The 13,870-nt window shown below is 40.1% G+C and overlaps 1 protein-coding gene across 1 annotated transcript in view; it reads left to right on the top strand.

Moving 5' to 3' along the window:
* OCRL (OCRL inositol polyphosphate-5-phosphatase) overlaps positions 1 to 13,870 on the top strand; it is a 58,067-nt gene that overhangs the window by 15,827 nt on the left and 28,370 nt on the right. The window contains 9 exon segments of the mRNA XM_017854026.1: positions 4,852 to 4,962; positions 5,387 to 5,476; positions 6,156 to 6,179; positions 6,182 to 6,284; positions 6,360 to 6,521; positions 8,265 to 8,366; positions 8,894 to 9,008; positions 12,412 to 12,528; positions 12,627 to 12,814. Of these exon segments, the coding sequence (XP_017709515.1) occupies positions 4,852 to 4,962; positions 5,387 to 5,476; positions 6,156 to 6,179; positions 6,182 to 6,284; positions 6,360 to 6,521; positions 8,265 to 8,366; positions 8,894 to 9,008; positions 12,412 to 12,528; positions 12,627 to 12,814 (1,012 nt within the window).

Here is a 13,870-nt window from a genome sequence, read left to right as displayed (position 1 = left end):
TTTGAGATGGAACCTCGCTCTTGTCACCCAGGCTGGAGGGCAGTGGCGCGATCTCAGCTCACTGCAACCTCCACCTCCCGGGTTCAAGCTATTCCCCTGCCTCAGCCTCCTGAGTAGCTGGGATTACAGGTGCCCGCCACCATGCCCAGCTAATTTTTGTACTTTCAACAGAGATGGGGGTTTCGCCTTATTGGCCAGGCTGGTCTGGAACTCCTGACCTCAGGTGATCTGCCCACCTCGGCCTCCCAAAGTTCTGGGATTAGCAGGCGTGAGCCACCTTACCTGGCTGAGATTTTTTTTTGAGACACTTGAGTGTAGATGATAAATTGGCAAGTGAATGTATGCATCTGAATCTCAGAAGAAAGGTCTGGGTCACTAGCACGTAGATGATACTCAAAATCGTAAGAGATGATGTGATTGTGTGTGGACTGTGCTATCGAATACAGTAGCCACTAGCTACATGTGCCTATTTAAAATAATTAGAAATAAAATGAGAAATTCAGTCCCTCAGTTGCAGCAGTCGCATATCAAGTTGTTAGCTACCAAATCGGACAGCACAGTTTAGAGCATGCCTATAGTCACAGAAAGTCCCATTGGACAATACTGGTATAGAATGAGAAAAAAGATTTATGTTTGAACTTGAGGAGCTCCACTTTTTAAATGTTAGATAGAGGAAGAGATACTTCAAAGGGCACTCAAAATTAGTGACGAGAGAGAGAGAAACTAGGTGAGTATGGTATCATAGAAGCCTTTGGAAGAGATTATGTCAAGCCCTGATTAACTGTTGATTTCTGCTAATAGGTCTAATAAGATGACTGAAGAATATCCATGGGATGGAGGTTATTGGTGAACTTAAAGCAATTTCAGATAAGTAGTGGGTTTGAAAGTCATATTGGAATGGATTCAAGTAAGAAATGGGAGGTCTGTGACTGTGTGTCTTTTAAAGAAACATGACTGCAGGGGAATATAGAGATGGACTGGAGTTGGAGGGAAATCAGAGCTCCAGGAATATTTTTGTTTTTCAGATGAGAAGGACTTAGAACATGATTATATGCTAATGTGGAGGAACTAGTGAAAGGGAAAGCGTTAAGGATATGGGGATGTGTCTAGGGAATAGTTGTGAGTGTAAGATTACTGAGAGAATCAGAGGGGTTGTAATTCAAAGTGAAGGAGGCTTGATAGGAGGAATCTTCTTCCTTGTATCAGTAGGGAAAGGATGAGATGAGTACAAATACAGATAAGTTTCCATGTGATAGCTTTATTTTTTCTCTGAAGTATAAGCTGAAGCATTCTGCTTAGAATAAGAGAGCTCAAGAAGATGGGGGATCCAAATTTTGAGGATAAATGAGTAGGTGTGAAACAGTTGTTTCAGAGAGTAGTAGGAGACTGATTGACTGTGGGAACTTAGGTTGCTTCCTATGATAGAGGACCCAGTTGAGATTGGCAATCAGGAATTTATAATGATAGCCATCTGGTTGTGGATGTGCATATTTGCCCCCTCTGGTTGTTCAGGTATAAGTTCAGAAAAGCAATTAGTTCGATTTATGAGGGTTGGTATTTAGCCAAGTAGGTACCATGGAAGAACAGAGAGGTAAGGCAGTTCGGGGTTTTTGCAAGAGTGTAATGATGGCATCTGTTTGGTAAAAGGGGAAGTGAGAACAGGAAGGGGCTGACGGATAGTAAGAAAATGGAGAAATTAATGGGCTGGAGGTTCCCATGAGGTTAAAAAAAAAAGTTACAGTGGGGATAATGAGCAAGTAAGTTGGAAGGAATAACATATCAGGGAGGGATATTTGAATTAGAGGTTTATGAAGTGGTGGTGGTTCTATGATGACAAAATCCAGGGTATAACTGAGAGGGTTCCAATAGCAACTGAGGAAGTGGTGGCTGAGGTGGAGGGGGAATCTCATTGGATGAGGAAGTTGAAGGGGTTAACTGGGTTTTCTGTGCTGATTTTAAAGGGACCCAAAGTTAATGGCAGGAGATTGAGTGTAGAGAAAGTCTTATGAGTGTTATCTTAGATTCTGAAGTTTCTGGGAGGATGATGCATGATCTTGTAGAGGAAAGGGAGGAAATGGTACATTCCAGTGGATGAGCCTCAAAGGAGAAAGGATTTTGCCTGAGGGAGAAGGAGAAAGAATAGTCTGGTGGTGTTATTAGGACAAATAAAGACACCAACTAAAAATTACTTCAGGTGTGAGAGAATATAAACAGACTCCATTAAGAGGGTTAGGCCAGGCACGGTGGCTCAGGCCTGTAATCCCAGCACTTTGGGAGGCTGAGGCAGGCAGATCATGAGGTCAGGAGTTTCAGACTAGCCCGGCCAACATGGTGAAACCCCGTCTCTACTAAAAATACAAAAAGTAGCTGGGCATGGTGGTGCGTGCCTGTAATCCCAGCTACTTGGGAGGCTGAGGCAGGAGAATCGCTTGAACCTGGGTGGTGGAGGTTGCAGTGAGCGGAGATCACACCATTGCACTCCAGGCTGGGCAATAGAGACTCCATCTCATAAATAAATAAATACATACATACATACATACATACAAGAGTGTTGTAGGAGAAGTGCTTCTCCTAGGGACCAGCCAGTTTTGCGGTAGACTCTGAATTTTAGTGTGGACATATGGTCAGATCACTGGGAAACTCCGAGTGCCTGGGCTTCACCTCCAGAGATTCTGTTTTAATTGTCCTGGAGTGGGGCCTGGATTCAATATTGTTTTTAAAGTGCCTGTGGTGGCCAGGTACAGTGGCTCACGCCTAAAATCCCAGCACTTTGGGAGGCCAAGGTGAGCGGATCACGAGGTCAGGAGTTCGAGACCAGCCTGACCAACATGGTGAAACCCATCTCTACCAAAAATACAACAATTAACCGGATGTGGTGGCAGGCACCTGTAATCCCAGCTACTCAGGAGGCTGAGGCAGGAGAATTGCTTGAACCCGGGGGACAAGGTTGCAATGAGCTGAGTTCGTGCCACTGCATTCCAGTCTGGGCAGCAGAGTGAGACTCCATCTCAAAAAATAAATAAATAAATAAAAATGAAGTGCCTCTGGTAATTTTAATGCATGCATAGTTGAGAACTACTGAGAGATGCAGAGAATATTCAGATGAAGTTGAGGATGTAGGAGTGTTTGCAGATCATAGAGGTGCAGAGGGTTTCAGGATGGACAAGAAGAGTAGAAGGTTGAGTCTTGAGGTAATTTGTTCTCTTTCTCAAGCAACATGGTGAGGGAGCATCCAGCGTTATTTTGTAAGCAATTTCTGGCCCATTAAATAGGTCAGTTATGTATTTGCTAAAATATGTCTTTCAGGAATTGTGTGTTTGTGTGTGTGAGAGAGAATAAGGGTTTTTGTTCTAAATTTATGTCAGATAGAAACTACTCTTTTAAAACCACATTTAGTATAAATTATCTGAGAACGAAAGGACTTGTTAGGCCCTGAAGGAGTTTTCCCTGTATCTTCATGGCTGCTGTAATTGACACTTTGTTCCTTCCCTCTCTTTTTTCCTTTCTACAGTGGCACCCTCATTAATTTTCTTATCTGTAGTCTATTAGGGTGCCTTCTTTCACATTTTTTCTCCATTTTTATCTCTTTTCTTCTAACTAATCATTTTATGTTCCTTTTTGTAACTCACTTTACAAAGATAGAAACAAGAAAAAATGCAGAGGACAAAAAGCCAAAGGTTCAGAAGTGAATTTCCACCATAAAAAATAAACTAGGATTTTCGTTTCATTTTCTCATGTATTTGTTATTCACAAGTGTTAAAGAGTCCAGTTCATCAGTCATTAAATACCTTCTGTCTGTGAAGTCTAATGTTACTGTCACCAGTAGAGTGACCAGCAAGCCTTATTTGCCTGGGACTTTCCCAGTCTTAGCATTGGAAGTCCTGAGTCCTAGGAATCCTCTGAGTCCCATATAATGCTGGGACAGTTGGTTACCCTAGACTGCTGAAAGTGCTGGGTTCCCTGTATGTGCACCCTGCATGTGTATGCTGCCTCTTGCCCTTAAAGGAGCTTGTAGTTTCCAGAGGCATGAGAAAACAACGTATGTAATAAATCAGTTACAATAAGAATAGAAACAAATACATAGGTTTCCTGGATCACCACATCCAAACAGTTGATATAGATGATAACTATAGGGCATCAGAAAAGGGGAGACAATATGTTATACACATAAGAAATTAAAGTCCTAGCTAACTTTGCTTCTAATTCTCCTAGTTTCCAATTGGGCTATACTTGAACCAAACCACTTCTGAGCATAGGTCATTATATTGTTTTTGTATGTTTATTCAAGACATACATTTTAAACTTGAGGTAATGAGTTGTAGATGCTTCTTTTCAGAATACTTCAGTATCACTATTTTTAAGTCATTTTGTAAATTTAATCTGTACTTACAGACAAACCGTCCTACTTCTTTTATTCCCCTTGTGCTTCAGATACTCTGACAATATGATCTGGACTTGAAATGATAGGAATTTCCAGCTAAGGAATGGGAGGAGGGTGATTTGAGGAATTTACCTTTTGCTAGAATTCGAAGGTCCCTGCTTTGATGTCTGAGAGAGAGATCAGAACGCAGGAAAGTATGATTTTAGTGTGTGTCATATCCTTAGATTGGGCTGCTCATTGACACGTTTCATCAGCCCTAGGAGTTCTCACTTCCCTTAGGGTTCCCTCTCTGCATCACCCCTTCCACCACCGTCGTACTGACTCTCTTGATCTTGTACATGTGCTTCCTATATTATAGATCTGGAATATTTGTGTTCTGGACTTTCTATTAACCTGATAAGTTGAGAATATGATCCCAGTAAAACATTTTATCCCATAGCAGTATATGTATGGATTTCAATTCTTTTTAGGTGGCTGCAAAATTCGGGTTCAGGGGGACTGGATCAGAGAGCGCCGCTTTGAAATCCCTGATGAGGAACACTGTTTGAAGTTCCTCTCAGCTGTCCTTGCTGCTCAGAAAGGTAACTCAAGACTCAGCAATTTTCTTTCTTCTATTTCAATGGGAGTGGAATTCTGACATGCTGATACAGAGGAAAGTGGCCATTGGCAAAATACCTCACCCTTGAAGCCCTGATAGCTGATTTTTTTTCTTCAGGAGTGAACACAGGGATAGGTTAGGGAACAAATCTGCCCAGCTTTTAGGACACTAGGCCTGTTTTCAGAATATTCAGTGTCATGGCAAGCACAGATTACCATAGACTATAATTCTCCTTCTGCCCCTAGATGACCCCAGAGCTGCCCTCATTTCCTTAGTTTCTTCCACTGTATCCAAAGATGGTGCTGGCCCCTGCTTTTAAGGAATGTTGAAATAATGGCTTTTGGCTATGGTAAATTCTACTCAATGAAAGACTTCCCAGTTTCTGACCATGAACCTTATCTCTCCAGCTCAGTCACAACTTCTTGTTCCAGAGCAAAAGGACTCATCTAGCTGGTACCAGAAATTAGACACTAAGGACAAACCTTCTGTTTTTTCAGGTACTAAAAAGTTCCTGGTTCCCTTGTTGCTATGGTCATTGCAGAGTCAGTGGATTTTATCAGGCCAAATATGGTGATGTAGATTAAAGCCAATGTCAGACACATTCTCCTGCAGAGTAGTTTTATCAAGTCCAGACCCACTGACCAGCATTCACTCCTTATCCTTTCTGTAGCATGGTAGCTGTTCAGGAGCCAGCTTAGGAGGATAGTAGAAAGTACAAGCTCCAGAGCCAGACAGCCTGGGTTTGAATCCCAAGTGAAGGACTTACTAGTTATGCGACCTTCATCGAGTTACTCAACAACTCTGAACTTCCATTTTCTTTTCTGTAATATGGGAAGATTTTTAATAGTACTAACTTTGTGGGTTTTTTGTGATGATTAAGTGAGATAATGATATATTCCCTTACTGTCAACCAGGCATTGTGCTAAGTCTTCAATAAATGTTAGCTATTACTAGTCTGTTCCAAGTTATTGTAAACTATTGTTCTAATTAGTATATCAGTGCTTCAGGAATGGGTGTGCTTCTTCAAATCCCAATCCAAGTAATTTCTACCCTTATGGTAGCTTTCTGTATAGTAATGCCACTGATCAAATTGTGATCAAATCAAAGCCCTGTTACCCTGGATATGTTGGATGTTAGATTTTTTCCCCCTTTGACTTTGGGGTCTGTGTCTTTCAGGGCTTCTCGGATTTGAAGACAATTTTCTTCTATGAATTTGGACAAGAAAATAAATTCACAAAATCAGCCTACTGGGATTCACCGGGAACCCCACCTCCACCCCTTTAGTGAATAAAATGTAAGTCCCATGTGAAAACATATTTCCCCTGTAGGAGAATTATAGTTTTAACAATTTTACTTTTGAATCTCTCGTTTATTTGCTAGGCTTCCACGTGAAAAAGAAGCTTCTAACAAGGAGCAGCCCAAAGTAACCAACACCATGCGGAAGCTCTTTGTACCAAATACCCAATCTGGGCAGCGGGAGGGTCTCATCAAACATATCCTGGCAAAGCGAGAGAAAGAATATGTCAACATTCAGACTTTCAGGTTAGTGTCTCTTTTGCTTCCTGAGTCTAAAAAGTTAGTAGGTATAACACAGTGGCCTGGTGGTATTTAAGACATTAGCCTAATTAAGAATCAAAATATGATAAAAAGGAATGGTCGCCTGTTTCAAGCTCCTGTCTCTATGCTGGCCAATAACATGCATATCAAAATAATGCAGATGCTACAGTTTCCCTTTTATTTTCTCTTTTTTTGTGAGTCAGGGTCTCTCTGTCACCCAGGCTGGAGAGCAGATCATGGCTCACTGTAGCCTCAACCTCTTAGTCCTAAGCAATCTTCCCACCCCAGCCCCGCAAGTAGGTGGGACTATAGGTACACACCACCACATCCAACTAATTTTTTTTTTTGAGACGGAGTCTCACTCTGTCACCCAGGCTGGAGTACAGTGGCACACTCTCAGCTCACTGCAAGCTCCGCCTCCCAGGTTCACACCATTCTCCTGCCTCAGTCTCCCGAGTAGCTGGGACTGCAGGTGCCTGCCACCACTCCCGGCTATTTTTTTTTTTAATTTTTTTTTATTTTTTATTTTTTATTTTAGTAGAGACTGGGTTTCACTATGTTGCCCAGGCTAGTCTCAAATTCCTGAACTCAGGCAATCCACCTGCCTCGGCCTCACAAAGTGCTGGGATTACAGGCTTGAGCCACTGTGCTTGGCCTTCCCTTGGACTTTCTAACTACTAATTTATGCCATGTCTACTAATGTCTCTATCGAGTCCTAGAGAACCAAATCAAGGTCACGTGTACTAGGGAATTTTCCCCTAGCACATTCCATAAGCAAGCGTGTTTATATATATATATCTGGCCTGCTAAGTTTTTTTTTTTCAGCCAATATTAGAAAATTAAAGTCCATCATTACCACTAGCTCTTAACTTACTTACTTTGGTAAGTAAAGAAAGTTTCACCCAGTCCTCTTGATTGGGAGGTCTATCTTGGATTCTTTGATCTGTATTATTTTTTATTTCGTCTTTACTTGTCGACATCTTCTTTTCTGGACCTGTGTGTGTATGCTGCATGTGAGGTACCATGTGGCATGTATCACCAATGCATGAAGCAACACCACCTTTCTTTGTTATTCATGAGCAGAATGTACCCTTCTAGTCCAAGATTCTAGTCCCATCTGCTTTCCTGTCATGCCTCATTTATTCTAATTCAATCATAACTATATCACTGTGCTAAAACTTCCAGTTCCTCATATTGCCCACTATGCTTATATTTGTGTGTAAACAGTTAAGACAGTCATGAGTTTTCCCTTCTGCTTTCCCCTTAATACTATGTCTGCCTCATCAGAATTTCCTACACAGATGTCTTTGTAATCCTTCAGGAAGTGAATTTCTGGAGTCAACTACAGCCCCTTATAGAACATTTATCCATATTTGACTAGCTTACAGCATGAAGATACCTCTTTCCCATCCGTAAGCTCTCCTTTCAAGTATGAGTTTGGATGGAGCTTAATTGAAAGGAAATGTGGTATAGCAATTACCTTTGCATTTTTTAAAATAGAGACTTGGTTTCCTCCGTAGTTTTACTTAATGTAAAATTTAGAGAAAATAAGCCCACTGCCTTTGTGTTCTAGATGCAAAAGATCTTTCTTACATATGTAGCAAAACATTTTGAGGAATTATGTTAGCATATTGTGAACATACCTTTGTATAGAAGTGAAAAGAAAGACCTTCTGTTGGTTTATACTTCATCTTTGTTTTCAAATTATCTTTTCATATTATGTATTAGGTTTTTTGTTGGAACTTGGAATGTGAATGGCCAGTCTCCAGATAGCGGGTTAGAACCTTGGCTGAACTGTGATCCCAGTCCTCCTGATATCTACTGCATTGGGTAAAGAACACTTCTGGAATTTCCTTTTGGCTATATGTTTGGTGTTAGTTTACATGATGTTTTGCCTTTTTTAAAAAAGAATTTGGTAAAACCTACTGTAGACTATACACGAGAGTTAACTTGTGGGTCAAATTTGTGAGAACAGAAAGGAACAGATACCTAAAATGGTGTAAGGAAGCATCTAACTTTCTTGAAACCCATAGGAATCTATATATTCTGCATAGAAACTTAAGACTTGAGGTCAGTTCTAACAGTGACAGTTCCTAGGATATAAGTGCAAAGCTCTACTGTTATCCTCTGTGGGAGGTATTTTGATTTATTTTTTGCATAGCTTATGAATGTACTTGTGGGAATTGTTTAGAAAAGAAAGCTACTTGTCGTTACTTATAGCTTGGGTGAACAGAGCAGTTCTATAAAATTTATCTCTCTCCCATCTTTTTTTCATTTGCTGTTTCAACATATGGGACAGGAGGTAGCCAGAGATAATTATGGGATATGTATAGATCTCACATCCCTTTTTTCCTCAGATTCCAAGAACTGGACTTGAGCACAGAAGCCTTTTTTTACTTTGAATCTGTAAAGGAACAAGAATGGTCCATGGCTGTAGAGAGGGGTTTGCATTCCAAAGCCAAGTATAAAAAAGTAAGCCTCATTTAATTATCTTTTAAGTATATGACTAAATAGGGCTCACCGGGAGTTATTCCATTATCTACAACTTGTTCGAAAAGAACAGTTTAATTGATTCTTCTCTGTGTGTAGTACTGGGATAGGGCAGACTGATCATTCATCCGTATTTCCTAGAAAAAAATTTCCCTAAGCTTTTGGNGCCTAATTAAGAATCAAAATATGATAAAAAGGAATGGTCGCCTGTTTCAAGCTCCTGTCTCTATGCTGGCCAATAACATGCATATCAAAAATAATGCAGATGCTACAGTTTCCCTTTTATTTTCTCTTTTTTTGTGAGTCAGGGTCTCTCTGTCACCCAGGCTGGAGAGCAGATCATGGCTCACTGTAGCCTCAACCTCTTAGTCCTAAGCAATCTTCCCACCCCAGCCCCGCAAGTAGGTGGGACTATAGGTACACACCACCACATCCAACTAATTTTTTTTTTTTGAGACGGAGTCTCACTCTGTCACCCAGGCTGGAGTACAGTGGCACACTCTCAGCTCACTGCAAGCTCCGCCTCCCAGGTTCACACCATTCTCCTGCCTCAGTCTCCCGAGTAGCTGGGACTGCAGGTGCCTGCCACCACTCCCGGCTATTTTTTTTTTTAATTTTTTTTTATTTTTTATTTTTTATTTTTAGTAGAGACTGGGTTTCACTATGTTGCCCAGGCTAGTCTCAAATTCCTGAACTCAGGCAATCCACCTGCCTCGGCCTCACAAAGTGCTGGGATTACAGGCTTGAGCCACTGTGCTTGGCCTTCCCTTGGACTTTCTAACTACTAATTTATGCCATGTCTACTAATGTCTCTATCGAGTCCTAGAGAACCAAATCAAGGTCACGTGTACTAGGGAATTTTCCCCTAGCACATTCCATAAGCAAGCGTGTTTATATATATATATCTGGCCTGCTAAGTTTTTTTTTTTCAGCCAATATTAGAAAATTAAAGTCCATCATTACCACTAGCTCTTAACTTACTTACTTTGGTAAGTAAAGAAAGTTTCACCCAGTCCTCTTGATTGGGAGGTCTATCTTGGATTCTTTGATCTGTATTATTTTTTATTTCGTCTTTACTTGTCGACATCTTCTTTTCTGGACCTGTGTGTGTATGCTGCATGTGAGGTACCATGTGGCATGTATCACCAATGCATGAAGCAACACCACCTTTCTTTGTTATTCATGAGCAGAATGTACCCTTCTAGTCCAAGATTCTAGTCCCATCTGCTTTCCTGTCATGCCTCATTTATTCTAATTCAATCATAACTATATCACTGTGCTAAAACTTCCAGTTCCTCATATTGCCCACTATGCTTATATTTGTGTGTAAACAGTTAAGACAGTCATGAGTTTTCCCTTCTGCTTTCCCCCTTAATACTATGTCTGCCTCATCAGAATTTCCTACACAGATGTCTTTGTAATCCTTCAGGAAGTGAATTTCTGGAGTCAACTACAGCCCCTTATAGAACATTTATCCATATTTGACTAGCTTACAGCATGAAGATACCTCTTTCCCATCCGTAAGCTCTCCTTTCAAGTATGAGTTTGGATGGAGCTTAATTGAAAGGAAATGTGGTATAGCAATTACCTTTGCATTTTTTAAAAATAGAGACTTGGTTTCCTCCGTAGTTTTACTTAATGTAAAATTTAGAGAAAATAAGCCCACTGCCTTTGTGTTCTAGATGCAAAAGATCTTTCTTACATATGTAGCAAAACATTTTGAGGAATTATGTTAGCATATTGTGAACATACCTTTGTATAGAAGTGAAAAGAAAGACCTTCTGTTGGTTTATACTTCATCTTTGTTTTCAAATTATCTTTTCATATTATGTATTAGGTTTTTTGTTGGAACTTGGAATGTGAATGGCCAGTCTCCAGATAGCGGGTTAGAACCTTGGCTGAACTGTGATCCCAGTCCTCCTGATATCTACTGCATTGGGTAAAGAACACTTCTGGAATTTCCTTTTGGCTATATGTTTGGTGTTAGTTTACATGATGTTTTTGCCTTTTTTAAAAAAGAATTTGGTAAAACCTACTGTAGACTATACACGAGAGTTAACTTGTGGGTCAAATTTGTGAGAACAGAAAGGAACAGATACCTAAAATGGTGTAAGGAAGCATCTAACTTTCTTGAAACCCATAGGAATCTATATATTCTGCATAGAAACTTAAGACTTGAGGTCAGTTCTAACAGTGACAGTTCCTAGGATATAAGTGCAAAGCTCTACTGTTATCCTCTGTGGGAGGTATTTTGATTTATTTTTTGCATAGCTTATGAATGTACTTGTGGGAATTGTTTAGAAAAGAAAGCTACTTGTCGTTACTTATAGCTTGGGTGAACAGAGCAGTTCTATAAAATTTATCTCTCTCCCATCTTTTTTTCATTTGCTGTTTCAACATATGGGACAGGAGGTAGCCAGAGATAATTATGGGATATGTATAGATCTCACATCCCTTTTTTCCTCAGATTCCAAGAACTGGACTTGAGCACAGAAGCCTTTTTTTACTTTGAATCTGTAAAGGAACAAGAATGGTCCATGGCTGTAGAGAGGGGTTTGCATTCCAAAGCCAAGTATAAAAAAGTAAGCCTCATTTAATTATCTTTTTAAGTATATGACTAAATAGGGCTCACCGGGAGTTATTCCATTATCTACAACTTGTTCGAAAAGAACAGTTTAATTGAATTCTTCTCTGTGTGTAGTACTGGGATAGGGCAGACTGATCATTCATCCGTATTTCCTAGAAAAAAATTTCCCTAAGCTTTTGGATACTGTATTTTCATTGCTTAGATAGCTTTTAGGGGAAAAAAGAATTTTATTATTCATATATCAGTACTTAGTTTGAAATAATTACACATAAGAGCTCTGATTTATGCAGTAAAATTTGAAGATTGAGATTACCCACTGACATGGTCAGAACTGAATGCTTTACAGAAAAGCAGTATGAAATATGGGCTCATGGTGCATGTGTTGCAATCAGTGAAGTAAAAAGGAGTGCTGTTTGGTTGATTTCAATTTCTTAGAAAATTAGACATCAGAAACTAGGAAGGAAAGGTGGAAGGAACAAGCTGGGGTAGTGGCTTTATTATTTGAACTTTTAATGCTGCTTACTCCTGGTAGGCTAAGAAGTGATTAAAAGAATGGCTCTAGAGCTGAAAGTACTCATTGTCCCTCCAGGCTTTTAACTCTTACTGGTCAGAGCCAGATTAGAGCCTCCCCAGAGAATATTGGTTTCCACTTGATGGGGTCCACTGTGAAATTAGAGGATATGAATTCAGGTTTGGGCATTGGTATATCATCTTGATGAAAAATTAGTCATGGGACGTTAGATATGTGGCAAAGATTGGTATTAAAATTAACCTTTTATAACTCCGCGGAACTCATAGGTTCAACTGGTACGCCTTGTCGGGATGATGCTTCTTATATTTGCCAGAAAGGATCAGTGTCGATATATTCGTGATATTGCTACAGAAACAGTTGGAACTGGAATCATGGGGAAAATGGTGAGTTACTTTGGAAATGAGCTTGATTATTATTCATGTTCATGTAAAGTTCAGTTGCTAGTTCAGTGTACTAATTGAATAATTACTCTTGCTAACAGGGAAACAAAGGTGGGGTCGCTGTGAGATTTGTGTTTCACAACACCACCTTTTGCATTGTCAATTCCCATCTGGCTGCCCACGTGGAGGACTTTGAGAGAAGGAATCAAGATTATAAGGACATTTGTGCAAGAATGAGTTTTGTGGTCCCAAATCAGACCCTCCCACAATTGAACATCATGAAGCATGAGTAAGTGATTAACTCACCTGTAGCCTTTGAGTAGTGGCTACAGGAGTTTGGATAGTGAAGAGATTAAATGTGGTGAAATACTGTAGAGCTGTGAAGAGTGAAAGATTACCAGTGAGGGATTGGGGTCACAAAGAAGAGAGGGTTTTTGAGTAACAACAGAATCATTGAGGCCGAGAAATTAGACTTGATATCAGAGGAAAGGATAGTTCTATTAGTGGGGCATCTAGAATAATGCTGGAGGGTCTGTAGTTGGAGTCAGTTTTATTGTTTTATGATAAAATAGAAATATTCATTGTAAATGTAATAAAAGATAAAATGAGAACTAAAATTTCCTCATTTCATATTCTCTACCTAGCCAGTCCCTCTCTCCAAAGGAAACCGTTCTTAACAGTTGGGTGTGTAGCCTTTTAGATCTGTACTGTCTAAGATGACAACCAGTAGCCGTATATATGGCTGTTAGGTACCTGAAAGTGACTGGTCCAAATTAAGATATGCTGTATGCATAAACTATATATTGGATTTTAAAGACTTAGGAAAAAGATGTACAATATCTTGATTTCTAAAATATTGATCACATGTTGAAATAATTTGAATATATTGAGTAAAATGAAATTTATTGATATTTTCACTAGTTTTTTTTCTTTTTAAATGCATCTACTAGAAAATTTAAAATTATATTGTGAGGTACATTATAATTCTATTAAATAGTGCTATTCTAGCCTTTTGTCTATTCACATACAAACACACACATAGGTACCTGGTGTATAAGACTATATTATTCGGCCGGGTGCGGTGGCTCACGCCTGTAATCCCAGCACTTTGGGAGGCCAAGGCGGGCAGATCACGAGGTCAGGAGATCGAGACCATCCTGGCTGACACGGTGAAACCCCGTCTCTACTAAAATACAAAAAATTAGCTGGGCGTGGTGGCGGGCGCCTGTGGTCCCAGCTACTCAGGAGGCTGAGGCAGGAGAATGGCATGAACCCGGAAGGTGGAGGTTGCAGTGAGCTGAGATCCTGCCACTGCACTCTAGCCCGGGCGGCAGAGCGAGACTCC

Source organism: Rhinopithecus bieti, unplaced genomic scaffold, assembly GCF_001698545.2.
Source record: "Rhinopithecus bieti isolate Rb0 unplaced genomic scaffold, ASM169854v2 scaffold_35856, whole genome shotgun sequence".
Taxonomy (NCBI): Eukaryota; Metazoa; Chordata; class Mammalia; order Primates; family Cercopithecidae; genus Rhinopithecus; species Rhinopithecus bieti.
The sequence above is the reverse complement of the archived record's forward strand: the minus strand, read 5'-3'. Positions and strand labels throughout refer to the sequence as shown.